The following is a 27,194-nucleotide window of genomic DNA, read 5'->3' on the forward strand; positions in this document are numbered from 1 at the left end:
GCAGGTTGGGGCCCCACAGCACCTACCCTCCTTCCGTGGGGTAGTGAGGGTCGGGGAGCTGCCAGCGACAAGCCTGATGAAAGGATTAAAGAAGGACTGTCAGACCTACGTGGTCATTTGTATTTAACGTATGGACCCAGTTACTGTATTAAATACCTATTCAGAGAGTGAAAGCTCCAGCAGGAAGTTTGAAAATCATATCCCTTAATGTAGCTCCTTGCCTAAAATGGGTGCACCATAAATCCTTAATTTGGTAAAGGATCCGTCCTTAGAGGAAGGCCATTTCCTTGGGCCCAACTATAAGGAACTAGCCTAATGTTGCTGGGAGTGACTTCTTAACTTCCATTACTTGCTTATTTGACAGAATTTTTGCTCTTTTCTGTCTCTGATACAGATACTAACTGTACCTGTTGAAGCCCCCAGAGTTCCAGCCAGACCTGAGGCACTAGCAGGTGTGTGAAGCTGGTCATACTTCTAGCTGCTTGATTCATTTCATACACAGAAACAGAAGAGGCTGCTTGACGTCGCTTTTACCATACCTGCCTGTCACCTTCCCAGCGTTGGCTGATGTGTGAGTGTTTTGTTATATGGTGTCATGGAGGTCAAGGAGAAGGGAAAGGAAAGGGAACCAGATGCTGAGACCCCAGAGGATACAGTGAGAGAGAGCTAATTCCTGAGGTACCATGACCACCGAACACTGTCCTCCCCCCTTAATTAGAGTTACCCAAACGTCCAGCCTAATAGCCAGGAAATATTCCCATTCTTGGTGCTGGGAATCAGTGCATCTTGGCAGAGACTCTAGTTTGTTATTGGCAGCCAGTTCTTAGGGAATCCGGATCATGTTCCCACAGTGGGGAGCTGACTTCAAAGAGAGGCCACCCTCCTTCCTAAGTTACCCTCATCTGTGAAGCATGATTGTCAGTCAGTGGTGGACTGTCTGCCCTCCTATGATCCAGATTGTTGTAACAGGCATCCATGATGTCTAGCTCCTCCATGGTAGGTTATGGGCCTGTCCAGCCCCCTTCCCAAGGCGGGCTTGTAGGATGACCGCCTTAGAGTTAGCCACACTGGCTAACATGTACCATATTGGCGTTCACTGGCAAGGCAACGTGTTGGATTTTGATTTTCTATCATCATAGGAACCAGGCCTAGTATTCTAAGCCCCCAGACCCAACCCGTGTCTGAGACTTAAGCAAAGCCTAAGCATTTCAGCTAAGACCACCCACCAGGATGCCACCCTTTGATAAGTTGCCCCCAAATCCCAGTGACTTCATGGTTAGAACTGACCCTACCACTTAACAGCGATGCTTCTGCCTTCTGGACACTTGAGAATCCAACCCTCAGACTCCTACACCATCCCCTTCTTGTCATCGGGTGGCACGGATAGTAAGAGTTAGGATTTGGCTAAAGCAGCTGATTTATTCAGAGTAAGTTTCTTGCTTAAAAATTTTTAAAGTCAATTTTTCTTAACAGAGGCTTTACTGAATGATGAAACTAGCTTTCTTTTTTTTTTTTTTCTTTCTTTCTTTTTTTTTTTTAACAGTGCTGAGACTTCAGAGACTTCAGGGACTTCTTTCAGTACTCGCAGAAACCTCCCACACCCTGGTGATGGCACACAGGGACTGTTTTCCTACTCTTAGTCTGAATGACTGCCAAGAAGGAAGGCAAAGGCGGAACAGTTGGGTGTCAGGCTTTCTCCATATTTCTAATCCTTATTAAACTCCTTTCTGAGCCCAAGGACAAAGCTCACTTAACAAATGACTTTGAATCATGAATGAAAACTCTTGCTCTTTCCATGAGAAAGAATTAAGAGATGGACAGGTAAGCAAGTACTTCGATTTAGGGAAGAAGGTGTTGGTTGGGGATATATTGTTAATAGTGGTAACACAGAGGATATATCACTAGAATGTAGAACTTTCGAAATGTTACAGGAAAACTTTCATTATAATGTTCTTTGTTCTATTAGGAGAAGCTTCTATTCATTCACCTCTGGGTCAGTTGCCTTTGCTGGTAGCTTATGTTCTAAGTGGGTCATGGGATTTTGTTTTGGATTTGCTTGGGTGAGAGAAGAAGTTCAATGAGGAATCCCCCAAGGTATTTGTGACTCATCAGTTTGTTACTGTATTGACCCTTTGCCACACATATGCTTTGGCTTGATTATCCTCAGGACTCGGAGTCCAGGGTGATGACTTGTGAGTCTGGGAGCTGACTCTACCTCCCTTTCTCCCTCCCTTGTCCAGAAATGGTCTTACAGGGACCCTGTGGGATTTATTAGCCTCTGGGATAAAGCCTTTGCTTTGGGAGTCCAGGAAGGTTTTCTCTACTCTACTACAGAGAGAAGCCTTTGGCCACTGGAAGGGACTGAATTGGAGAGGGAAAGGAAGGATGAAGTGAATCCTGAGTACACAGACCCCTACAGGGAGTTGTTCAGCATAATGAATCATCACATATTTTTGAGAACGCATTTTGTGCCAAATACTCTGCTAATGGGTGTCAGAAACAGGAAAGAAGTATAAGAGAAGATTCCTCCACTCAAAGCAGCAGAGTGTGATTTAAAGATAGACTGTGTTGGGGGGAAGTAAAAATTCTAGGTACCGGCCACCTGGGTGGCTCAGTCGGTTGAATGTCTGACTTCAGATCAGGTCATGATCTCACGGTTTGTGAGTTGGAGCCCTGCATTGGACTCGCTGCTGTCAGCACGGAGCCTGCTTCAGATCCTCTGTCCCCCTCTCTCTCTGCCCTTGCCCCACTTGTACTCTTTCAAAAATAAATAAACATTAAAACAAGAAAAAAACTCTAGGTACAATTTCAGCATACTCACAAAGAAGGAGTCACAAGACTTACTACTTACAGACCCCAGAAACGCGGCAGGGGTGAATGTGCGGAGGGGGCAGGGAGCCTAGGTAAGGGTGGTCCTCAGTACCAGATCATGAGTAAGTACCCCTATTGCTCATAAGGTGGAGGTCACTGACTTCTCTTGGGCTCAACTCTAAGTGATTATTTTCAAAGATGCCCCAGAAAAAGCAAAGCAGGCACTCGTAGCAGGAATCCTAAGCCCGGGTCCCTGTCTAAATGTCCAGACTCTGGCTGTAAGCAGGTTTGTCGTACTGTCAGCCCTGAGGAAGCAACTCAGAAGAGCTGTTTCCTCATCATGCGGGCCTTTGGCAGGGAGCTTGTGCCACCCACAGGACTGGCTGCAGGGCTGAGAGAAGGGGAGAGACCCTTGTAGTGTGGCCCCAGTGGATAAGGTGGGCCACCTTGAGGAGATGCAACTGATCTTAAAGGGGCCGGAGGACACAAGAGGTGGTGGTAGGGGCGTATTCTGGAGGAAAACCACACAACCAGAGGGATGGAGGCGAGAGGAACTACAGCAAGGGTGTTCACGGGGGCGAAGTGGGCAATAACAGTGAGAAGGCATCGGAGTACCTGTGTGGCTCAGTTGGTTGAGGAGCTGACTCTTGATTTTGGCCCAGGTAATGATCTCACAGTTCATGGGGTGGAGTCGTATGTCGGGGCTGGGCTGACCTGCTTGAGATTCTCTCCCTCTTTCTCTGCCCCTCTCCCATCTTTAAAAATAAATAAGTAAACACTGTCAAAAAAAAAATTCATGAGGGGGCATCATGAGGCCAGCGACAGAGGAGTTTTTTCAGCCATGGTGTGTTTCGGCAGCCATTCCTGTGTCCTCGTCATAAAAGAATCAAAGCTCTGTTTAAGGAGTAGTAGTTGGCAAACGTCTGTGAGAACGATTAGAGTAACAGAATAAGCTGGAATTCTACAGCTTTGACAAAAGCACTGATTTTTTTTTTTACTAGTTTTAATTAGTTTCTTGTGTTTATTTAAAAAAAATTTTTAATGTCTATTTATTTTTGAGAGAGAGAGACAACGCTAGTGGGGGAGGGCAGAGAATGAGGGAAACACAGAATCCGAAGCAGGCTCCAGGCTCCAAGCTGTCAGCACAGAGCCGGACGCGGGGCTCGAACTCACAAACCGTGAGATCATGACCTGAGCCAAAGTCAGACACTTAACCAACTGAGCCACCCAGGCGCCCCTCTTTTATTTATTTTAGAGAAAATAACACATTCACATGGTTCAGACTCCAAAAAGCATGGAGGATGTATCTATAGTGAAAAAACTGCCTTCTACTCTTGTGCCCCGGCCACCCAGTTTTCTTCTGGAGGCCAAGTCACTGCTTCTTTGGGTATAATTCTGGACAACGTCTTGGCAGAGCAAAGCAAATGTATTTGTGTATTTTCTGAAAATACACATGGTAAAATCGCATATATACTCTGCCCTTTGCTTTTTTCACTTGATATATCACGTGGATCGTTCCATATTGTCCACAAAGTACTTTCTTATTCATTTTCTTTATGGCTATATTGGATCTCGTTGAGTTAATGTGCTTTCATTTGTTTAGCTAGTCCTTTAGTGGGCATTTGGGGTTTTTCTAGCCTTTTGCCATTACAAACAGTGCTACTGTGAACAGTGCTATAAGCATGTCATTTTGCACACGGACAAGTATATCTGTTGGGTAAATTCCTAGAATGCAGTTGCAGACCCAAAATGCACAAAGTGTATCTGATTCTGTCAGATATTATCAAGCTGTAGGGATGGAAACAGTTTACTGTTCAGAGTGTTCTAACACTTAGTTTGCTAGCCGACACAGCGTGTTACCACACTTTTTGATATTTGCTAATATGATAAGTGAAAAATATTATCTCAGAGTAGATTTTTAAAAATTTTTTTGTTTTAATGTTTATTTTTTTTTTATTTTTTATTTAAAAAAATTTTTTTTTCTTAATGTTTTTATTTATTTTTGAGACAGAGAGAGACAGAGCATGAGCGAGGGAGGGGCAGAGAGAGAGGGAGACACAGAATCCAAAGCAGGCTCCAGGCTCTGAGCTGTCAGCACAGAGCCCGATGCGGGGCTCGAACTCACAGACTGTGAGATCATGACCTGAGCCGAAGTCGGACGCTCAACCGACTGAGCCACCCAGGCGCCCCAATGTTTATTTATTTTTGAGAGAGACAATGTGCGAGCAGGGGAGGGGCAGAGAGACACAGAATCCGAAGCAGGCTCCCGGCTCCGAGCTGTCAGCACAGAGCCTGATGCGGGGCTCGAACTCATGAACTGTGAGATCATGACTTGAGTTGAGGTTGGACATTTAACCCAGGCACCCCAATCTCAGAGTAGTTTTATTTGACATTTCTCATATTTTTTTTAAGTTTATTTATTTATTCTGAGAGAGAGAACAAGAGAACAAGCAGGGGAGGGACAGAGAGATGGGGAGAGAGAATCCCAAGCAAGCTCTGCTCACGAACCATCAGATCATGACCTGAGCTGAAATCAAGAGTTGGTTGCTTAACTGACTGAGCCACCCAGGTGCCCCTGACCTTTCTCTTATGAGTGCGGTTGAGCATTTTTTTTGTATGTTTCAGAACTATTCGTGTTTCCTTTTCGGTAAGCTGTCCATATCCATGCCCGTCTTTCTACTGGGTCGGGTTTCTTTCCCTAACTGATTTGTAGGATTTTATTCCCAACATTATTAGTAAAATTAGCCCTGTATTGGTAATCTGAATTGCAAAAGTTGGTCAAGTGGTTTTCTTTACCCTCTGATGGGGCAAGGTTTAGCCAAAGGTAAGGGAACTGCCTGACTGAGCTTTACTTACTCAGAGCCCTGAGATGTTTCACGGAGCCAAGAAATCTGAGATAGCATTAACTAAGCTTTTTGCAGCTTTTCTTAAGACGAGATTAAGCAGGGGCGCCTGGGTGGCTCCGTCGGTTGAGCATCCGGCTTCGGCTCAGGTCATGATCTCGCAGTTTGCGAGTTCGAGCCCCGCATCGGGCTCTGTGCTGTCAGTTCAGAGCCTGGAGCCTGCTTCAGATTCTGTGTCTCCCTCTCTCTCTGCCCCTCCCCCACTCACGCTCTGTCTCTCTCTGTCTCTCAAAAAATGAATAAACGTTAAAAAAAAATTAAAAAAAAAACCAAAAAACCAGATGAAGCAGAAGTTTTCCCTTACAGTGTTCCTTGTAGTTGACTTCTCAGGAGTTCAGCCATTTTTGTGTGTGTGGTATTGCGAAAAGGTGTGACATTTAAGCTGTCAACTTTGGAAGACCTATATGTGCCCGAGAGGTTGATCCTGCTTTGTCTTACAGGTTGAAAGTGTGTGTGCTGTGTGTCCTCCACCATATGACAAGGAAAACAGTGTTCTTCAGGCTTTCAGAGGAATTCCTGTACGTATCACCCAACTCCAGTACCTCCTGCCAATGCAGGCTTTTGTTGCGAGTTTGTGGTGCCGGGCACACAGCACGGCACAGACCTTGCTTCCAGGAACTCACACTTGGGAGCAGAGGTGTGGGGCACAAACTTGCAAAACAACCTCTAGCCAGTAAGATAATTGCGCTAGTGAAGCAGACTGTAAAGTGCAGTGGGAATACCAAAGGCACACCACAGTCTCAATGGAGTGACGTGAAGTTTTATTTACTCTTCAAGGAGAGCACATGCTTGTCCCCACATCGCGCAACTTGTACATCAGAGCGGGAGTTTTCCATGTGCTTCTCTTTTAAGATTGGCTTTAATCAACCCATCCTTCTGGTCTCCAGTTCCAAGGGTGGGAATTGGTTGTGTGGACGGAGGGGTGTGGATTCGCCCTCACACTAAAGGTCAGCTGCCCCTACAGATCTCAGAGTTGAAGAACCATGGCATCCTCCAGGCCCTGACCGCAGAAGCGAATGGATGGGAGCCAGGTGGTAAGGTCCCCTTCAGGGCCCTTGGAGCCTGGGTGGGACCCAAGTCAGAGCTCCCCATGTCTATTCTTCATCATTTGTACTTCTTTCACTACTTGTCCTGTACAACTTGATAGATTTATCATTCTTCAAGGAAAATTAGAATCAACTCTGGATTAGGAGTCAAAAGGCTTGAGTCCTGATCTAGCTCTGCTCGTGGCTTACTGTGTACTTTTAGGCAAGTCATATCATCTTTGTGTCTACAGTGGGAATATCAATGCCTCCTTTATCCTCAGAGGGATACTGTGACAATAAAATGATTTCAGTGCATGTGAAAAGCCTTAGAGAAAGTATCCTATTTTATCGGCTTTATGATTCTCTCATGTACTGTATTTAAAGCTCATTTCACTCGCTGATTTATGACACAGAAATGCCCACTCATAGTTGAGAAACACCAATTCTGGAATCCCATGTCTCTGGGTTAAGTGCTGCTTCTGCCCACCAGCTATAGGATCATGAGCCACGTTTCTTAACCTTCTAACCTTTACTTACTTCATCTGTGAAGCTGGGCGTGCATCAGACAGAATTGCTGTGTAACAGGAATTGTGTAAGGAATAAGTGAGCTAAGTAAGGTAAAGTGCTTAGCACACAGACTATAAATCTCATTGTATTGTCATCTTTAAATTCTGCAAACTGAAAATATAATCTCCAGAAATATGGGGCTTGCTAAAAATATTCTAATGTAGAAAAACTATTTGGAGATCTATGAAGTTTCTTCTAATATACCAGGGCACCTGGGTGGCTCAGTCAGTTGAGCATCTGACTTCGGCTCAGGTCTTGATCTTGTGGTTCATGAGTTTGAACGCACTTTGGATCTTCTGTCCCCCACTTTCTGCACCTGCCCCGCTCGTGCTGTCTCTTAAAAATAAATAAACATTTAAAAAAGAAAAAGAATTTTGGGGTGCCTAGTTGGCTGAGCTGGTTAAGCGTCCGACTTTAGCTCAGGTCATGATCTCATGGTTTGTGAGTTTGAGCCCCATGTCGGGCTCTGTGCTGACAGCTCAGAACCTAGAGCCTTCTTCGGATTCTGTGTCTCCTTCTCTCTCTTTGCCCCTACCCCACTCACACTCTGTCTCTCTCTCCCTCTCTCTCAAAAACAAACATTTTAAAAAACCCAGAATTTTATCTTCACTGTGTGATGACAAACCTAACATTTATTAGACATATTGCTTTAAATGCTAAAATATTTTATATTTCAGTACAACTGGCAGCTATACGCCAGATATTTTTAATCGCATTGAATGATTACACTTTTCTTCCAGATTGCTCTCAGCTCATTTAAATTGATAGGCTTATGAGGCACCTGGCTGGCTCAGACATAGTGTGTAACTCTTGATCTTGAGGTCATGAGTTCGAGCCTCATGTATAGAGATTACTTTAAAAAAATAAAATTTTGGGGATGCCTGGGTGGCTCAGTTATGCGTCCGATTTAGACTTAGGTCATGATCTTGCAGTTTGTGAGTTCGAGCCCCACATCAGTCTCTGCTGTCAGCGTGGAGCCTGCTTCAGATCCTCTGTCTCCCTCTGTCTCTGCCCCTCCCTCTCTCTCTCTCAAAAATAAACATTTAGGGGCGCCTGGGTGGCTCAGTCAGTTAAGCGTCCGACTCTTGATTTCAGGTCAGGGCATGATCTCACGTTCTGTGAGTTCAGGTCCGTGTTGGGCTCTGTGCTGAGTGCAGAGCCAGCTTGGGATTCTCCCTCTTTCGTTGCCCCTCCCCCACTTGTACACGTGCTCTCTCTCTCTCTCTCTCAAAATAAATTTTAAAAAATAAACTTAAAAAGACAGAAACTTCTTAAAATAAATAAACATTGAAAAAATAAAATCTTTAAAAATTAGATAGATAGATAGATAGATAAGCAAGCTTACTAACTCAGCAATGCTGTTTCCTGTGTAAGTGAAAGAGAGCCCAAATAAAGGAGGCAGTTGAAAGAGGAAGAAAGATAAAGACCTGTGCTAATGTGAGCTGCATTCACTATCCTGAAGATTTGTGTTTTGCCTCCACTTTTTTCTGTTAGTCAGGGGGGCATTAGTATTTAATGTCAGGATCATCTTTGGATGGAGGAGGAGTCTCCCTGGTTCCAAGAGGAAGGGGAGGAGATGCTCTTGCGTGCCTTGGACATTTGTCCCCAGTGTTTAGGCACCGGAGTGCAGTTGCCGGCTGGGACCTTATATTTCCTATTGACCAACCTGCAATCTCAGCAGATTCGTACACCTTCCTGGTGAGGTTTCTCCTCCTGACTCACAAGCTTCTGGCAAGTTCTTGGTAGGTGAGGGTATGTGGGGTGAAAAGTTGACCAAGTGGCTTGGAACGAGGGCCTGTGGTGTGAAGAGTCCGTGAAGCTGGGTGTTGGTGAGGGTGAGGGGTGACGAGGCCCTTGTCAGCACCATAATGAGCAGTCCCCACTGCCACTCCACTCTTCTCTTTGTTCAACCGCTTTCTCCCTCCTTTGCATCTCCCTGGGGTCCAGCATGCTGGAAGGAAGTTTTATTTTTTTCACCATCCAAGGTCAGGCAGTCTGTATCCTGGTGAAGTGATCTAGCTTGGGAGCCCTGAGGCTCGGGGTCCCAGTCCACTCCAGACGGGGGCTGGCAAGATTGAATTTCCTAGAAATCCAGACCCATGTGCCCTGCTGCCACTACCCACTGCTCCCCTGGACCTGAACCCAGGACTGTCAGTAATACTAGCTGACACATACTGAGTACCCATCTTTGGGCCACATTCTGCCCTGAGAAGCTAAGGAGTCACGCCCCTCCTCGTGGCAGTGAGTGATGGCACATAGTCCGTGCCTCGCCCACTGAAGCACCGCTGGGGAGCAGCAGAGGGAAGGTGCCCGCCGGCACTTGGCTCTGGAGTGTGCGGTCAGTAACAGCCCTCCATGGCTTCCCAGCAGCACTCTCTTCCTCGATATCTGTTAGTGGTTTGAGTTTCTGGTAGCATTTTATTGATTTTATTTTATTAGCAAGTATATTTTCAAAACAGTTAATTGTCCTGTGCTATCCTCAGTCAAGACTGCATGGCCGAGAGGAGCTGCCCCCTCACTTTTACCACTGGAGGTAGAGGCTGGAGGGGTCGTGATTTGGGGTCTTGGACTCAAGTGTCTCTGTTTTCTCCATTATTTGTTGATTTCCTCTCTCGCAAATGGGAAAAGCCCGCGGCAGGACGTGCCACCAGCAGTCTGGGCTAAAGAGTGACAGCTGTGGTTTGGAGAAAGGGCTGGGTGGTGGCTATAGAGAATCTATCTTGCTGCTTGTTTTCTCCTGCTTTTCCAGTGCTTTCATTCATTTAGCAAACTTTTGTTGAACACCTGCCCTGGGTCAGGCACTGAGCTAGGTTCTGGAGAACCCTGTCCTCATGTAGCTCCCAGTGTAGTGGGAGAGACCATTCCAGCACTGACGAGCACTGGGTGTCAGGAGTTTACAGAGGAGTGACTCCCAATCCAGATTTAATGAAGTCAAAGAAGGTGTGTGGGTGAGGGCCGGCATCAGAGTTAACTGGGGTGCTGACTTTGCGGTGGCAGAACTGTCTGTGCAGAGGCACCGAAGGTGGGAGGTGTGGAGGGATTCTGCATGCCCTACGGGACAGCTAGAGATGCAAGAGAGACCCAGACTGTGAACGTATTTAGATGCTGTGCTGAAGAGTTTGGGTTTTATCTTGAGAATTATGGAGAATCCCTGGAGGGTTTTGAGCAGGGGGCTGACATCAAAGGGGGCTGCCTTTTTGAACATTCACACTGGCAGCCGTGTGGAGAGGGTACCTGAGGGCAATGAGATCCAAGACAGGCAACCAAGGCGGGGGCTGCAGCAGCGATCCAGATATACCTAGATCTCTGAGGGTCTCCCTTTCTCACTGTTACAGCTGTGAGTGTGGAGGTGCTCAGAGCCCAAGAAGAATGGGAAGCTGTGGACAACATCCGGACGGAGACAGGTAACCACGGGAACGGCACTGTCTCCACACAGCCCAGCTGCTAGGAAGGGTGCCATCCACATGTGTGGCTAACATTTTTGTGACTCTGAGATTAGGAGACAATTACTGAGCATTTTCATTTTAGCCCTTTGACATAGAATAAAATATCTTCCCAAATCCAGAGATGATGACATTCTGCCTCTGGAGGAAATGGGGACGAATGCCATGGGGAAAGGGCTGCCATCCACTCACACCTGAGAGAAGACAGGGAGGACCTTGGCCAGGGTCAACTTCTGCAGGGTGATGAGATTGGGCAGAAGGATGGAGGCCAGCAGCCAGGGTCCCTGCCTAAGGTTGTTCACTGTACGGGGAGGTCTCTGGAGATAGGGGCTGAAGCCACCTGCTGGATGGCTCTGAGGGCTGGGTGAAAATGGTCTCACTTCCTTTTTTGACAGGTTTGGATGGAGCTATAAGAGGGTAGAACTGGGACGCATACCTGGCTTGAGCTTCCCTGGGGCTCCTGAAAAGTCATTACAATGGACTGTATCAGTCATCACCTATATTTGCTAACTGATAATTAATTCCCTGTGGACAGTACCAAAGGACAGAAAGGGGGTCATTCGCATACAGGGTGTGAGAAGGGGCAAAGTAGCAGTTAGGAAAGGCCCCTAAACAGACCTTGGCATGCTCCCACAGGGGCACCTACTCCAGTCAGTGAGTTGCCTCCTCACAGATGAGTGGAATTTAGGGACCCCCTCCCCCACCCCCCCGCAGGTCAGATCTGTCCCTACTCAGCTGCAGAGGTCAGCCTAGCAAGCCTCTGAACAGCCTGGTCTTAAAAGGGAGCTGGCCCAGCAGATAATGGTAGCCCCTTGAAAAAGAATTGGTTTTAGCTGTAGGTATCTGACGTTTGCAACTGAAGGCCAGCTTTTGGCTTAGAGGTGACAACCAGAGGGCCCTCAGTAAATGTTCGCGGATGGAATGACTACTGTTATAAATCCTGGAGTGTCTTCCCCTTTGCTATAGGTCAGGCCAGCTCAGACCAGCCTGGGCAGCTAATCTCCTTCAATGAAGCCCTGCAGCATTTCCAGACTGTGGACCTCTCTTCCTTCAAGGTATGAAAGTACTTTTGGGGTCTCAGGCAAAGCACGTTCTTCCCAGGGCCCAGGTTTCTATCCCACACTGGGCAAGCTAGATTGAAGCTTCCGGTTGAGGACCCTACCTCACCTAAGAAATCTTAGAGCACAGAATCAGGGGTAGCCAAAGACCCATGCTTCATACAGGACCCCAGTGGCCTTTTGGGGACTGTGCCCCAGAGTTCTTATGGCCCTGTCATACAGAGGTCTGTGTTGCAGCTCCCTGTTCTTCCTCTGGAATCAAATGCTAGATAGCTCCTTAGGTAAGCAAGGCATCCTGTCTAGAAAGCTGAGTAATCCATGGCCATTGTAGAAAAATCTTCTGTTCCCTCAGGGAACCAGAAGTGATTTGAGAATTTTAAAAATATGTGAGGATTTTAAAACATTGAGGAGAATTTTATTTTTTTTTAATTTTTTTTTTTAACGTTTATTTTTTATTTTTGAGACAGAGAGAGACAGAGCATGAATGGGGGAGGGGCAGAGAGAGAGGGAGACACAGAATCAGAAGCAGGCTCCAGGCTCTGAGCTGTCAGCCCAGAGCCCGACGCGGGGCTCGAATTCACGGACCGCGAGATCGTGACCTGAGCTGAAGTCGGACGCTTAACCGACTGAGCCACCCAGGCGCCCCGAGGAGAATTTTAAAAACATTGAGGAGAATAAAAGCTCGAGGGCTTTCTGCAGCATCTTGAGTGACTACGAGTAATTTTAGAGGATTGTGATTGCAGATCTTCAACCTAAAACCAGGTTTAAGAAAGGCTGCAAAGACAAGAATCAGGTTGGTTTTTAGGACCCAGAGAGCCAGAAGCTACCAAAACCAGAAATTCTAATACCTGCTGCAGTGGCCCTTGAGGCATAAGTCAGCACGACCTGGTTTAGGAGGTGCTGGTTGTGGTATGGACAGAACGCTCCAGCTACCCCTCAGGTATCCGGCTCCAAAAAAGCCCCCACTAAACACGCCTCCCCGCTGGCTCCCTCACCCTGGAAGTTGAGAGGACCTGCGAGACTTTATCATTTATGTCCTTTCCAGAAAGAGATAGACCTACAAAAGGGAAAGCGGCCCTGCCGGGAAACCTGGCCTGGCTTCTGTCAGACCAAAGCGGGGGTCCCCGCGTCAGCCATCTCTAGCCTCCTTGGTGGTCGGTGGAATAGGGAGCTCTGGAGAAACCCGGAGGAGCAAATGCAGACAACGGGCTAATAATGCCTATATCTCTTTCCTACTCACAAAAATCCTGGGGGCCAGAAGAGCCTGTCTCCAGAGATTGAGCAGGTGTTTCACAGCTTCGACCCCCTTTCCCTGGCCCACAGCCCAGCCAGGTAGTTGGGGGAGCTACTTCTTTCTGCAAGAACAGTCCCTGTACTGATCCTAAAGGTCAGTTTATTAAGGCAGGTGAACTCAGAGGGGCGCCTGGGTGGCTCAGTTGGTTGAGCGTCCGTCTCTTCATTTCGGCTCAGATCATGACCCCAGGGTTGTGGAATCGAGCCCTGCATCAGGCTCTGCACTGAGCATGGAGCCTGCTTGGGATTCTCTCTTTCCCTCTGCCCCTCTCCCCTGCTCATGCTATCCCTCTCTCTCCCTAAAATTAAAAAAATAAAAATAAATAAATAAATAAATAAACAAACAAGCAGGTGAACTCAGCCCTCTGCTCATTGCCTGTGATTTCCTCCCCAGAAAAGAATTCAGCCAACTATTCGAAGGACTGGGCTCGCTGCCCTCCGGCACTGCCTCTTCGGGCCTCCAAAGCTCCACCAGGGCCTCCGTGAAGAAAGGGACTTGGTCCTGACCATTGCTCAGTGTGAGTGCACGGGTGCTGCATCTGTGGTCAGGCAGAGAGCACTGTTTGCCCACCTGTTGTTGAGGCTAAGCCAGAGGTCTTTCATGTACCATGTCGTGGGGGAGAGCGGGAGCCGCGGGATGAAAATGGGGGAGAACACAGTGACGAGTACAGTCCAGATCTACCTTGTATCAACCATTTTCTGAGAAACACTCAGTCATCCCTTCAGAGGCCAGCAATCTGACGGGGGGGTGGGATGTGTTTTTGGGTAGGTGGCCTGGATAACCAAGACCCAATGCATGGCCGAGTCCTCCAGACCATCTATAAGAAGCTGACTGGCTCCAAGTTCGACTGTGCCCTCTACGGAGACCACTGGGAAGATCTGGGCTTTCAGGGTAAGAGACAGGAATGGTTCATCTTTTCCTTGACCCCTGATTCCACCACTAGAGCAAGAGCCCAGACAGTCTTCTTCCTATCATGCCAACACCCTGAGACTGATATCTTGGGGGGAAGCATTCCAGGAAGGGGGTATGGGAAATGCAAAGGCCCTGAGGTGAGCATGTTCACTATGCTTGAGAAATAGCAAGGAGTGTGACTGAAGTGAAAAGATCACTTGTGGCCTTACAGGCCATTGTCAAACATTTACTCTAAGTGAGACAGAAAGCATCAGAGTGATAGGATTTGGAATCTAGTGTTTTCTTTTTCCTCATTCCTTTTAACACAGATAAAAATTTTGCTTTATGCTATTTTATTTTTTGAGTGAAACAAAATGATTTCAGCTGTTTTGGGATTATACAACTCTTTTTTCAAAATCGTATCAAGTTACATTTATATAGAATAGGAAAATGTCTTCATTTAAAAAGGAAGTTTTAGGGGCACCTGGGTGGCTCAGTCGGTTGGGCAGCCGACTTCGGCTCAGGTCATGATCTCGCGGTCCGTGAGTTCGAGCCCCGCATCAGGCTCTGTGCTGACAGCTCAGAGCCTGGAGCCTGTTTCAGATTCTGTGTCTCCCTCTCTCTGACCCGCCCCCATTCATGCTTTGTCTCTCTCTGTCTCAAAAATAAATAAACGTTAAAAAAAAAAATTAGGAAAAAAAAAGGAAGTTTTAGGGGCACTTGGGTGGCTCAGTCAGTTAAAACATCCCTGCTCTTGATTTTAGATCAGGTCATTATCTCACGGTTCATGGGTTCAAGCCCTTGGGATTCTCTTTCCCTGTCTCTCTGTCTCTTCCCCACTTGTGTGTGCACATGCTCTCTCTCTCTCTCTCTCTCTCTCTCTCTGAAAATAAAATAAATAGGAAATTTTACGTACCTATAACTAATTGGTCCATTGGCATTGACAACATGTTTAAATTCCTTTATCCTCCCTCATCTATAATATAATTATCTTAAAATTTTCCTCCATATGCAATGAAAATCATGTCAGTGTTATGATTTTTGTTTTAACCATCAAACAATTTTAAAAACTCAAGAGGAGGAGCAAAGTCTGCTGTATTTGCCCGTATGTTTACTCTTTCCATTGCTCTGTCTTCCTTTTTGATATTCTGAGATTTCTTCTTTTATCATTTCCTTTCATTTTCAAGAACTTCCTTTAGCCATTTTCTAAAGTAGTCCTGCTGGTGATAAATTAGTTTCAGGTGTATAATAATAGTGTTTCAACAATTCCATCTAGTACTCAGTGCTCATCAAGATAAATGTACTCTTTTTTTCTTTAAGTTTATTTATTTATTTTGAGAGAGAGACAGCGTGAGCAGGGGAGGGGCAGAGAGAGAGCGCGCAAGAGAGAGACAGACAGACAGAATCCCAAGCAGGTTCCTTGCTGGCAGTGCGGAACCTGTCATGGGGCTCAAACTCACTCATGGAACCGTGAAATCATAACCTGAGCTGAAACCAAGAGTCGGACACTGAACCGACTGAGCCACCCAGGCACCCTGTTCGGCCTCCGCTGATGCCACTGGCTAAGAGGGGCACAGGTACCAAATTACATGACTCATTACAGGAGTCCCATGTAGACTTCATTGACATCGCAAGGGTAGGGGGGCTCACTCCCAGCTCCCAGTTTGCTGAAACTACCTTGGTGGAACTAAGGGGCACCTTGTTACAGTCAGGCAGGGATGGAAGTCCAGACTCCCCACTTGGCCTGTAGCAAAGGTAATCAAGTCCTTGAAGCCCACGGGAGGAGGGACTTCATTTGGCATTGCTCGCCGTCACTCTCCATGTCCTCATCTCTGTTGCAGGAGCGAATCCGGCCACAGACCTGAGAGGAGCAGGCTTCCTTGCCCTCCTGCACCTGCTGTACCTGGTGATGGACTCAAAGACTTTGCTGATGGCCCAGGAGATTTTCCGCCTGTCTCGTCACCATATCCAGGTGGGGCTTTGCTGGGAAGCCAGAGAAAGGGCTGTGGACCCAGGGTCCGGGAGCATGGTGCTCCTGAGCTATCAGGAGAGCCTCACGGGGGCTGTCTCTAGTGGTTGAGGGCTCTCAGGACAACTGGGGCCAAACCAGGACCAGGCTTCCCCCACCAGCCTGACCTGCGCTGGAATCTGAGCTCTACCACTTGTTAGCCTGTGTCTCAAGCAAGTGCTTTAACTCCTCAGAGCCTTGGTTTTTTTCATCCATAGAATGGAAATCACGAACACTTCAGCTGGATAGTTGGGAAAATTAAATGAGGTTGTATATGGAAGCGCTAGGCGTAGCTGTGATATTAATGTGTCAACTCATTATCCTCCCTGAGGAAATCCCTTCAACAGTATTAGTAGGTTCTCCTGACCCTAAAGGAGAAGAGTTAGTCTTTATGTGCCCCAGAGGAGGAGATTTGCCTGTGAGGGTCAGGTGACACATGGTCTTACTGACAGGCCAGAAGTGGCTTCCTGTAGCCCTTGGTCTGTCCAAACCTTCTTTGGAGTTAGGTTTCACGTTTTTCCCAGGTAGTAAAAGGTGGTAGTTCTACCATTTTGTTTTGTTTTGTTTTGTTTATTTTTTTTAAAGATTTTACTTTAAAATAATCTCTACACCCAATTTGGGGCCCAAATTCATAACCCCAAGATCAAGACTAGCATGCTCCATGAACTGAGCCATCTAGGTGCACCATCCCACCATTTTAGAAAACAAATTTGACCTGTTTCCTGCCATTCATCTATGCCAGATGCATGGAACATGGAATTTATCCACTATACAAAAAATTTTAAGTTACTTGTTTATTTATGTATTTATTTTGAGAGAGACTGAGCAGGAGAAAGGCAGAGCGAGAGGGAGAGGGAGAATCTTAAGCAGGCTCTGTGCTGTCAGTGAAGAACTTGACTCAGGGCTCGAATTCACAAACTGTGAGATCATGACCTGAGCCGAAATCAAGACTCAGACACTCCACTGACTGAGTTTAACTGACTGGGGCCCCCACGAAACAAATTTTTATTCAGCATTCCCTATGCTACTTATTGTGCTTAGTGCTTGGGATACATCAGAGGACAAAGCAAAGATCCTTCTAGCACAGAAGACAAGGCAGTGAGACTAACATGTAAAGGAATGATCAAGTATGCCCAAAGGTGGTAAGTGCTAAAGGGAAAGAACAAGTAGGGTAAGGTTAGGGTGCTCAAGGTAGCTCTCATGAGAGGGAGGGACTTAAACTAGACCTTGAAGGAGGTGAAGGTGTTGGCCCTTCACCTGGGGGAGGGCACTCCACGCAGAGGGAGTGACAAGAGCAAAGGTGCTGAGGAAGGAGTATGTCTGGCATGTGAAGGGACAGCAGGGAGCCAGCTGGAGTGGAAAGAGCCCGGGAGAACAGTCGGGAGGGAGGTCATACGGCTAACGGGGACCAGATGGCAGAGGGCCTGGTAGGTTATGATGAGGACTTTTGATTTTACTCTGAATAAAGTGAGGGTTTTCAGCAGCCTGGAGTACATGATGCAACTCAACATTTTTAAATGTATCCTCTCAGTGGCTAGGTTGAGAATAGTCTGTAGGGAGGGCTTTTATAATCCAGTCAGAGATGATGGGTGTTTTCAGAGGAGGTGTTGTGAAGTAGTCAGATTCTGGATATGGGATCTTGAGCGTGTGGGCTTAAGAAAGTAGAGCTAGTTGGGGTACCTGGCTGGCTCAGTTGGAAGGGCATGTGACTCTTGGTCTTGGGGTTATGAGTTCAAGGCCCATGTTGGAGGGAGAGTTTGCTTTAAAAAGAAAGAAAGAAAGAAAGAGAGAGAGAGGAGAGAGAAAGAAAGAAAGAAAGAAAGAAAGAAAGAAAGAAAGAAAGAAAGAAAGAAAATAGAACCAGCATATTTTTCTGATGGATTGATTATGGGTGTGAGAAAAAAAGATTTTTAATCTGAGCAACTGGAAAGATAGAATGGCCATCAACTGAAATAGAAAAGAGAGAGCAAGGTTGGGGGGTTCAGTCTGCCATACAAATTTTATTTTACTTTTTAAGTGTCCATTCACTTATTTTGAGAGAGAGCACAAGTGCAGGAGAGGCGGAGAGGGAGAGAGAGAGAGAATCCTAAGCAGGCTCCATGCTCAGCACAGAGCCTGACACGGGGCTCAATCTCACAAGTCTTGAGATCATGACCCGAGCCAAAATCAAGAGTCAGACACAACCGACTGAGCCACCTGGACGCTCCGCCATACAAATTTTATATTGAGGTTATGCATTTTTGGTAAGAGCACCACAAAAGAGCAGTGGCCTTCTCTGTGCCTCAGCTCAGGAGCACGTAATGCCAACATGTCTTACTGCTGGTAAGGTTAACCTTGATCATGTGGTTAAGGTGTCTGCCAGGTTTCTACACTGTAGAGTTATTATTTTTCCCCTTTGTAATTAGTAACTGTCTTGGGGAAGATACTTTGAGACTGCGCAAATACTCTGTTTTTATATCAGCGTATATAGATATTTATCTTTTTCTATGGGTTATAACCCAATAGTATCGTTACTTATTTTGTTGCTCACATTGTTTCAAGGTCTTCGGCCATTTTCGGAGCTCTTTCAGGTGGGCACCTGTGCCCTTACAGTGTGCCCTTTTCTGAGCGCTGTTTAGCTTTCTGGACTGCAGAAAATGCTCTGGTCTCATCTTGTATTTTCCCCATATGATTTCCAGGCCTGGAATCACCCACTTCTCTAAGGAGCTCTTGCTCTTTTAGTTGGAGAATGACATTTAGAAAGCAAGCGCTGAGGGCCAGGTGTTCTCGCTGCTAGTAAGTTCTGACCCTTCCAGGCCCTCTCTGTGGACAGAGCCTGGAATACACACATGTGCTACAGGTTCGTTCCCAGCCCTGATAGGGGAGGTCTACGGAGGCGAGTGTACCTGTCCCAGCCCTGGTGCAGGAAGGTGGTGTGCTTTGATACTGCCTGAGGGAGAGGAGCCCAAGAACAGTGGCTGAGCATCAGACCTGCAACACTTGCATCAGATCATCTTACCCTAGAGGGTTGGAGGTGGGCAGGCCTGAGTTGCCAAAACAGACCGTTGCAGTAACAGTGTGGCTGGCCGTGTTTTGTGGTTCTCACAATCTCAATTTCTTCCTTCTTGTCAAATGAGAAAGTAATTCCAACCCTGCAGAATTATTCTAAGTTAGAGATAAACTATGTAAAGTGCCAAGCAACAGCCGTTCAGTGAGTGTTATCAAAATAACTTAAAAAATTTTTTTTGGAAGTTTATTTATTTTGAGACAGAGCAAGCAAGGAAGGGCAGAGAGAGAAGGAGAGAGAATCCTAAGCAGGCTCTGCACTGTTAGCGTGGACACGGGGCTTGATCTCATGGTTTGTGACATCATGACCTGAGCCAAAATCAAGAATCGGACACTTAACAGACTGAGTCACCCAAGTGCCCCTCAACGTAATTGATTTCCGTGAGTAAAAATACACGTTATACATCTTATGTGTAATAATACATACATAAATACATCTTATGTTTTTAAAGTCAGTTGAATACATATCTGTGTGTGCATGAGGGCACACATACACATACACACACACAACTGTTAGTAAAGTAGATGCCTCTTTAATTTTTAATTTATTTTATTTTAGTGTGTGTATATGTGTGTCTTAGGTGGATCCCTTTTTTCATCCAAAACTTCTTGAATACAAAACAAGTTATCATATGGTTCCTGCCACTGGGACACTTTTTCTTTCTTTCTTTTTCTTTTTTTTAATTGTTTATTTATTTATTTATTTGGAGAGAGAGAGTGAGAGTGAGTGTGTGTGTGTGTGTGTGTGTGTGTGAGTGGGGAGGGGCAGAGGAGACAGAGAGAGAAAGAGAATCCCAAGCAGGCTCCACACTGTCAGCACAGAACCTGAGGCAAACTGTATGATCATGACCTGAGTCAATATCAAGAGTCCGATACTTAGCCAACTGAGCCACCCACGCGCCCCCTGGGGCAGTTTTACATTTCTGATGTCCTACTGAATATCTCTGTATCTTTGGGAGGAAAAGCACCCATTAAGTTTTAAGGCTTCACTTATGCCTGTCTGTTCCAGGAAACACTGGAAGAGGCAAGAGTGGGACTTCACAAGCATCTGGTCTTGAGATATATCAGGGACCTCACAGGGTGAGAATGTGGGCATGTTCTGTGGTCTTCACGATGCAGGGAGGTAATGTCTGGGTTAAGTTTGAGAACCGTACCTGGTAGCTTATGCCGTGGTCCCCTCTCTTGAGGTTGAGGAGTACCTCAGCAATCCAGCCCCTCATTTTAGAGGCATGGAAATGGAGACCCAGAGAAACCAAATGACTTGCTGAAAGTCCCACGGCTAATTGGTATTTCCTATGAGTTATCTCTGACCTCATTGTCTCCCTTCTTGTGATGTACGAAAACTCTGTTGTAAGAGCTGCCTACAGGAAAATGGATGCCAGGGTGGAGGGTATTGCCAACTCCGAATACCTCATTTGTTTTTAAGGACAGGCTTGAGGGAGGTGAGGGAGCAAGCCATCCAGATGTCTCTGGGAGGGACATCCCAGGCAGAGGGAGCAGCAGGATGAGAGAGAGAGTACTGGGTACTTGATCTGCACGGACCCAGACTGACTGCTTTGACCAGTCCGTTTCTCATCCCTTCACCGGCCGGCCTTTATGGAACTTACTGGGGATTTATGTTTACTCCACAATATGCATGTTGGCCAGTAAGATGGAACAGCAGTTTAACCTAATAAGAGGGCTGGTATCAGGAAGCTAGATCCTGGTTCCATCCGCAGTATTATTATGGGGCTAGGATGTAAGTCACTTAACCTCTCCGGGCCTTAGCGTGCTCTTCTATGAAATAAGGGCCTTGGCCTAAACAATTCTAAGGTCCCTCCCAGATTAATTTTAAAATTCCTTGAAGTAAAAGCAATGCCAAGATTTTAAAGTAAAGCTTCACCTCAAGCCCTTATGAACCTTGAAAACACCATTTTCCAGGAGGCGTGTGCGAGATCAGAGTAACAGCTGGGGGCCAAAGCTCTGCCAGCAGCTGGTCCTGTTCTCTCCTGAGGGGAAACGTAAAGCCCCACGTACCCACGGTACATCCTGCTAAAGGGGAACTGGCAAAAAAGTACAAATGCCGGGGCGCTTGGGTGGCTCAGTTGGTTGAGCGGCTGACTTGGGCTCCGGTCATGATCTCGCCGTCCGTGAGTTCGAGCCCTGCGTCCGTGAGTCTGTGCTAACAGCTCAGAGCCTGGAGCCTGTTTTAGAATCTGTGTCTCCCTCTCTCTGACCCTCCCCCGTTCATGCTCTGTCTCTGTCTCAAAAATAAATAAACGTTAAAAAAAAAAAAAAGTAAAAAAAAAAAAAAAGTACAAATGCCGGCGTAGGGGGGCAGACTCCCACGAATCCCAGCAGTATGGAAGTGTTTAGCCCACACCATGCGGAGAAGGGGTGCTGTCAGAGACACCGAGGGGTGCAGGGCACATCGGGCTACTTGCTGGCAGGCGAGGAAGCACCTTATGGTAATGCTTGCTCACATACACACTTCAATAGCCTTCCGCGCACTTTCCATGCCTTGTTTCATTCCGCCAACATGACAGCCTGCAAAGAGGTAGGGTAGAGATGATCCTTATAGATCTCTTTTCCAGGCAGAGAAATGTGAGGGTCAGAGAGGTAAAGCTAGTAAGTGGTGAAGTGGGGCCTGGGACCTACACCTCCTGACAGCTAGCCCAGCAGTGGGCTCCTCATAGCAGCAGTCGTCAGCCGGCAACTCACTTCAGAGTCACCTAGGGGGTGCAGGTGCCCAGGCCCCTCCCCAGACTACTGAATTGAATCTCCAGGGATGGAGCCATGTCAGCAGCCACCCCAAAAAACGATCTGGTCTTCTTTGCATCAGTATTCAAAGGTGGTTAAGCCAGAATGTGACAGACAAAAATGTCCAGGTCTGGCTTCCTCCGCTGTCTTTCAGTCAGTTCCTCAACACAGCCTCAGTGTAGTATTTTAGCTCTAGGCAACACTTGTCAGGGGCCAAGGAACTGCTGAAGAAAAAGAGGCATTTAGATCTGAATTCCAGTTTTTCACTGCTTTTTAGTAAGTGGGCTCGGTAACAGTGTTCTCAGGAGTGAGCAAACACTGGGTTTCGATCCTCTGTTAATTATGTTGCTACCATATTCTTGTTCCCGTGTTTATTTTTAGACTGAAAAAAGTCTAGGGAGGGAGCAATCTTATACGAGTATATATGTAATTAAGTAGGCAATACATGAAGGTATAAATGCATTGCTGCTGACCTCAGCTACTCATGTTGAGGAAAGGATAATTATGAACATTTGTTAACACTTCCTTAGGCCGGCACTGTGCTTAGTATTTTGCATATGCGATCTAATTGCTCGCGACGATAACTGTGAGTAGGTTGTGAAATAGATAATAGAAAATGTGAACTGTAGGTAATAAAACCGATCTCATAGCATTTTTGTAATGAATAGTGACTCGACTCCACCCAGCATGGCCCTTTTGTCAAGGTCCCCAGGACCACCCCCAGGTTCAATGATTGACTGGGAAGATTCACAGGACTTGGCCTATAGTCACACTCATAGCTATGATTTATAGGAAAATCAGCAAAGGGAAGGAGTGCGTGGGACAAATCCACGGGAAATCGGGCATGAGCTTCCTTCCAAGAGTCTTCTTCCAGTAGAACCACACGGGAAACACTTAATTCCTCCAGTATCGAATCACACAGCACAGGAAATGTTGCCAGCCAGGGCAGCTCACTAGAGATTCAGTACCCAAGGTTTTATGGGGGCAGTCGTGCACACACCCTCTGTGTAGCACACACCAAAATTCCAGAGTCAGAGAAAAAGCAGATATTCAGCATAAACCACATTGTACAGTTAAGGCACATGAGTCATCCTGAGGGGATGGTGGAAACCCTCCCAAAATCCAAGTTCCCAGGTGCCAGCCAAAGGCCACCCTTGCAGGCAGGTTTTTCTAAGGACAGCAGTCTCAGGTCTGGTGCGTTAACTCTTTCCTGCGCAGTCCTCAATGTTATTTCCTTTTTGGTTCTAAGAAACGGGAAAGCTAAGTCTCATAGAATTCGGGTGGCCTTCCTAAGGACACACAGCCAGCAGGCGTCCAGGCCAAGATCTGGAGCCCAGATGTCATGAAGACCCCAAGGAAAATCTTTGCGGAGCCAGAAGACCCTCTACAGTTCAGTGCTGTCAGATAGTTCAGTGTAGAACTTTCTGCAATGAAGGGAGTGTTCTTTATTGGCACTGCTCAATACAGTAGCTAGCTACTCAGCACAGATGGCTATTGACCACTCTATATATAAGGAATAGGACTCAGGACTTCAGTTTTGTTTTTCAAAAAAATTTTAAGTTTACTTATTTATTTTGAGAGAGAGAGAGAGAGTAGGGGAGGGGCAGAGAGAGAGAGAGAGAGAGAGAATTCCAACCAGGCTCCCTGCTGTCAGCGCCGAGTCCCACTCAGGGCTTCATCTCATAATTGTGAAATCATGACCTGAGCCGAGATCAAGAGTCAGACGCTTCACCGATTGAGACCCTTGGGCGTCACGGGAGTTCAGTGTTTTTTCAACTAAGGAGTTGAATTTTTGTTTATGTTTGTTTGTTTGTCTGTTTATTTTGAAAGAGAGAGAACCAGCAGGGGGAGCAGAGAGAGAGAAGGAGACAGGATCTGAAGCAGGCTCTGTGCTGACAGCATAGAGCTTAATATGGGGCTCAAACTCATGAACCATGAGATCATGACCTGAGTCGAAGTCGGACACTTAACCGGCTAAGCCACCCAGGTGTTCCGAGGAGTCGGATTTTTAGTTTTGCTTAATTTTTAACTAATTTATATGAATTTTAAGTTTATTTACTTATTTAGAGAGAGCACAAGTGGGGCAGGGGTAGAGAGAGAGAGAGAGAGAGAGAATCCCAAGCTCAATGGGATGAGATTGGGAGAGCCCGATGCGGGGCTGGAACTCACAAACTGTGAGGTCATGACTGGAGCTGAAGTCGGATGCTTAGCCGACTGAGCCACCCAGGTGCCCCTAATTTTTAACTAATTTAAGTCGCTCTTTGTGGCTACTTGCTACCCTACTGGACAGCACAGTTCTGCATCATAATGTAATGACTTTTTCTTAGGGGAAGCAGATGGGATAAAGAGACTTTGGCTCTTGTTCCCAACTAAGGAGTGTACTGATCTGTGTGTGCCCCTCAGGGGGTGTCCTTGGGTATGTGCAACGGTAGAAACTAACATGTAAAGAGCCGGGCTGCCACTGACCCTGTGCCCACTCCATTCCAGCAATTCCCCTTCTGTTTGATGTCCGTGAATATCACCCGCATTGCAATCCAGGCCTTAAGGGAGGAATGTCTCTCCAGGTGAGTCCCCACGCTGGTCAACCTCAGCCAGCTGATGAGAGCGACCCAGCAGAACCTGGTTCCTTCCCACCCCCTGCCCCATTCTCCCAGCCCCTCTCCCAGAGCCCCAACAGAGTCCAGTCCCAGCAGAGTCCAACCCTACCCTGAGGTGAAGGCTGCCTGAGGAAAGGCTCCCTGGGGGAATGGAGGGCAGGAGGCACCTGGCTGTCAGCTTGTCTGCTGCGGGGTGGGTCACCCCCCCACCCCCCCCCCCGCCCATGTGCTATAGGGAGTGCAACCGGCAGCAAAAGGTGATCCCGGTGGTGAACAGCTTCTATGCCGCCACCTTCCTCCGCCTCGCACACGTTTGGAGGACTCAGCAGAAGACCATCGCAGACTCCGGCTTTGTCCTCAAAGGTGTGCTCTTTTGTCTTGACCTAGGAGGTCTGAACTCCTAGGGTCCCCAGGTTCAGGGACCCCAGGATAGTTGCTAGACTGGTTTGGGTTACAGTTCCCTCCCCCTCCCCCCCCCCCCCCCATTCACACTTTCTCAAACTCCAGCTTCCCAAAGTGTCCATCAGCCCACCCTCTGGAGCCTGCCACCTCTCCTCCCTTTCTGACCTCAGATTATATTTACTGAATCAAAAGCTGGGTCCATCGGGTGGACTGACCATTCAAAGTCGAGACTGCCCTGGTCAAGGTACAATGTGCAGTTCCTGTGGCTTGCCTGGTCCGTCAGCCTCCCTCTCTGGAGAGCTCTCCACCTTGGACCCTTTCACCCTTCTCTCCACAGGGTCTGGGTTGGGGGGTGCCCCCAGAGCTGCTAGGCCTGGACTGGTGTGCAGCCCAAAGCCCCCTCAAGCCTTTTGTTCTCCATTCCTCTGTTCCAGACTTGGAGGTGTTGGCCAAGAAGAGCCCGAGGCGGCTGCTCAAGACCCTGGAAATCTACCTGGCTGGAGTGTCAAAGGGACAGGCCTCATTGTTGGGAACACAGAAGTGCTGTGGGCCACAAGCCTCTCACTCCAGGGATCTCACCTTCACAGGCGTGTGTGACCTGCCACCACATTCATCCAAAGGCACGCGGCTGATCTGACCAACCGGAGGCTGATAGAAACACCCAGCTGCTGGGCCACGGGGGCTTTGGAAGGGCACTTGGCACATTATGCCAAGTGTATGCCGGCTGGACCTCCTTGGCGAATCCAAGGACCCTCACCCGTGTGAGACATTAGGGACAGTTAGACTCATCCCATTCCCCACAGACCTGCCTCCAGAGCGATGAACTTGTCATAATTGGAATTGAGCTACTTCAGAGTTGGTTTCCAGGTAATCCCAGTGAGTGAACGGATCATGAGGCAGGAAAGCCCTACCTGGATGTTCTACATATCTGCACATCGAAAGATATGCCCACACAGAGGTGCCAGAATTCTGACTCCCTGGGCGGCAGGCTCTCAGGCCCCAGGTGCCCACAGGACAGGGACCCTGTGGCTAGAATTCGAAGGGAGGAGCAGTGGCAGCAGCCAACAGGGGACAGCATGAACCAGAGCAACAGGTCTTCCTCTTCCTCCACCAGGCTGATATGGGGCCCCTCTGGGGTTTCTGGCCTTGCACTCACCCCACCCTCACGTCTCCCCATGCCTCAGCCCCGCTGTTGAGGATACAGAATCGCCTTTCGGCTGGGTGTCTCCACTGCTGCCCATCCCCACTGCCCACCAGCTGGGCACCCCACTACTGCACAAACCCCACCCCATGAAGGTGTGCGGTTGCCACCAGGGATGGTTTTCTGGCCTGGATGAAGGAGGAGGTTCACACATCGGCAGTTTTTGAATAAAAGAATTGTCCTAGGCCAAGGGCCCCAGGTGTTTTCCTCCAGCCTGGTAGAGCCAGGTGCTCCAGCCTAGTGACGGCACCAGTCCCGGGCTCCAGGAGAGAAGGGTGCTCTGCCCTGGCCAGGCCCCTGCTGAGGGCATAGATATCCATTCGTACTTACAGGCCCAGAGACTCCTCGCACACTCTAGCCGGTGGGCAAGGTGGCCCTGACTCTTGTGAAGATTGCTGTAAGGCATCCACAGGTTTTCCTATATGTGCTTCCGGGGAAGCTCGTAGCTCCGATGTTTCATTCCTCCAGGCCAGGGTTTCCTTCGCTGGGCAGCAGGGGGCAGCCGAGACCCCACTACACTGCTCTCCTGTCCTCTGTACTCCCTCCAGTAGACCCACTGAAGACCACTGTCCAGGCCTTGCAGGCCTCGCTAAGTCTAACCCCCTGGAGCTGGGGTCCATCACAGAGGTGGGGATGATAGCCAGCCACCCAGGCAGGAAACAGCAGGGACCTCCCCACTGCTGTCAGCAGGATGCCTCAACTCTGCAGTTTGCCTCGCACAGCACCATCTTGGCCAGACCTGAACTAATCCTTCGTCTGCTTTTCTTCCTCCAGTCTGGGTGCTTAGCTGGCCTGCAGGGGGGCAGGGAGCTTTGTTGGGCTGGGTGGAGCCGGAACACGGAAAGGCTACAGCTCAGCCCCCACTTCAGAGTCAGGTTCCATAGTTCCCTTCCTGCAGATTCCTTCCCCTGGCTCTCAGACCGGAAGCCTAACTCAGCCTACCCGATGGTGAATGCCCAGGCTGCAGCATGCTCAGGGAGCAGTCCGCATGGGCCTCTAGCTGAAGGGGAGGCAGTCCTTTCTAATCAAGTCACTCCCCGTGTAATGCTCTCCAGGGCACTCAGCTTCAGACCTTGGGACATTACCAACAACACAGTCCAGGGATTAAGTTGTGGTTCTGTTGGGGAAGGGCGAGGGGGGGCCGAAACACTCTGAAAGTGGATGCAAAAATCTTAACCTGTGCTTTTTTTCTTGGGAAGGGCCTACCTCG

The 27,194-nt window shown here is 47.8% G+C and overlaps 1 protein-coding gene across 2 annotated transcripts; it reads left to right on the plus strand.

Annotated features, from left to right (window-relative positions):
* The first annotated feature begins 377 nt into the window (after positions 1-377).
* On the plus strand, positions 378-26,170 carry ELMOD3 (ELMO domain containing 3). 2 transcript variants are annotated; one of them, XM_027072071.2, is made up of 12 exons: positions 378-571; positions 1,544-1,821; positions 6,155-6,232; positions 6,679-6,748; positions 10,642-10,710; positions 11,716-11,804; positions 13,495-13,618; positions 13,870-13,992; positions 15,834-15,964; positions 24,272-24,348; positions 24,617-24,744; positions 25,218-26,170. In XM_027072071.2, exons 2-12 carry the CDS (start codon positions 1,771-1,773, stop codon positions 25,418-25,420), a joined length of 1,143 nt encoding a protein of 380 aa, XP_026927872.2. In that variant the 5' UTR covers positions 378-571; positions 1,544-1,770; the 3' UTR covers positions 25,421-26,170. The 2 variants fall into 2 exon arrangements, with proteins under 2 accessions (XP_026927872.2, XP_014931333.2); XM_015075847.3 differs by having other exon boundaries at positions 381-452.
* The last annotated feature ends 1,024 nt before the right edge of the window (positions 26,171-27,194 follow it).

This window comes from Acinonyx jubatus, chromosome A3 (assembly GCF_027475565.1).
Source record: "Acinonyx jubatus isolate Ajub_Pintada_27869175 chromosome A3, VMU_Ajub_asm_v1.0, whole genome shotgun sequence".
Classification (NCBI taxonomy): Eukaryota; Metazoa; Chordata; class Mammalia; order Carnivora; family Felidae; genus Acinonyx; species Acinonyx jubatus.

Excerpts from the sequence above, each read along its gene's own strand:
- ELMOD3 (XM_027072071.2), top strand. The coding sequence starts at position 1,771 with ATGAATGAAAACTCTTGCTCTTTCCATGAGAAAGAATTAAGAGATGGA. Across the intron at positions 6,749-10,641 it reads GAATGGATGGGAGCCAGGTG|CTGTGAGTGTGGAGGTGCTC; the intron begins GTAAGGTCCCCT and ends TCACTGTTACAG. Across the intron at positions 13,619-13,869 it reads GGTCCTGACCATTGCTCAGT|GTGGCCTGGATAACCAAGAC; the intron begins GTGAGTGCACGG and ends GTTTTTGGGTAG.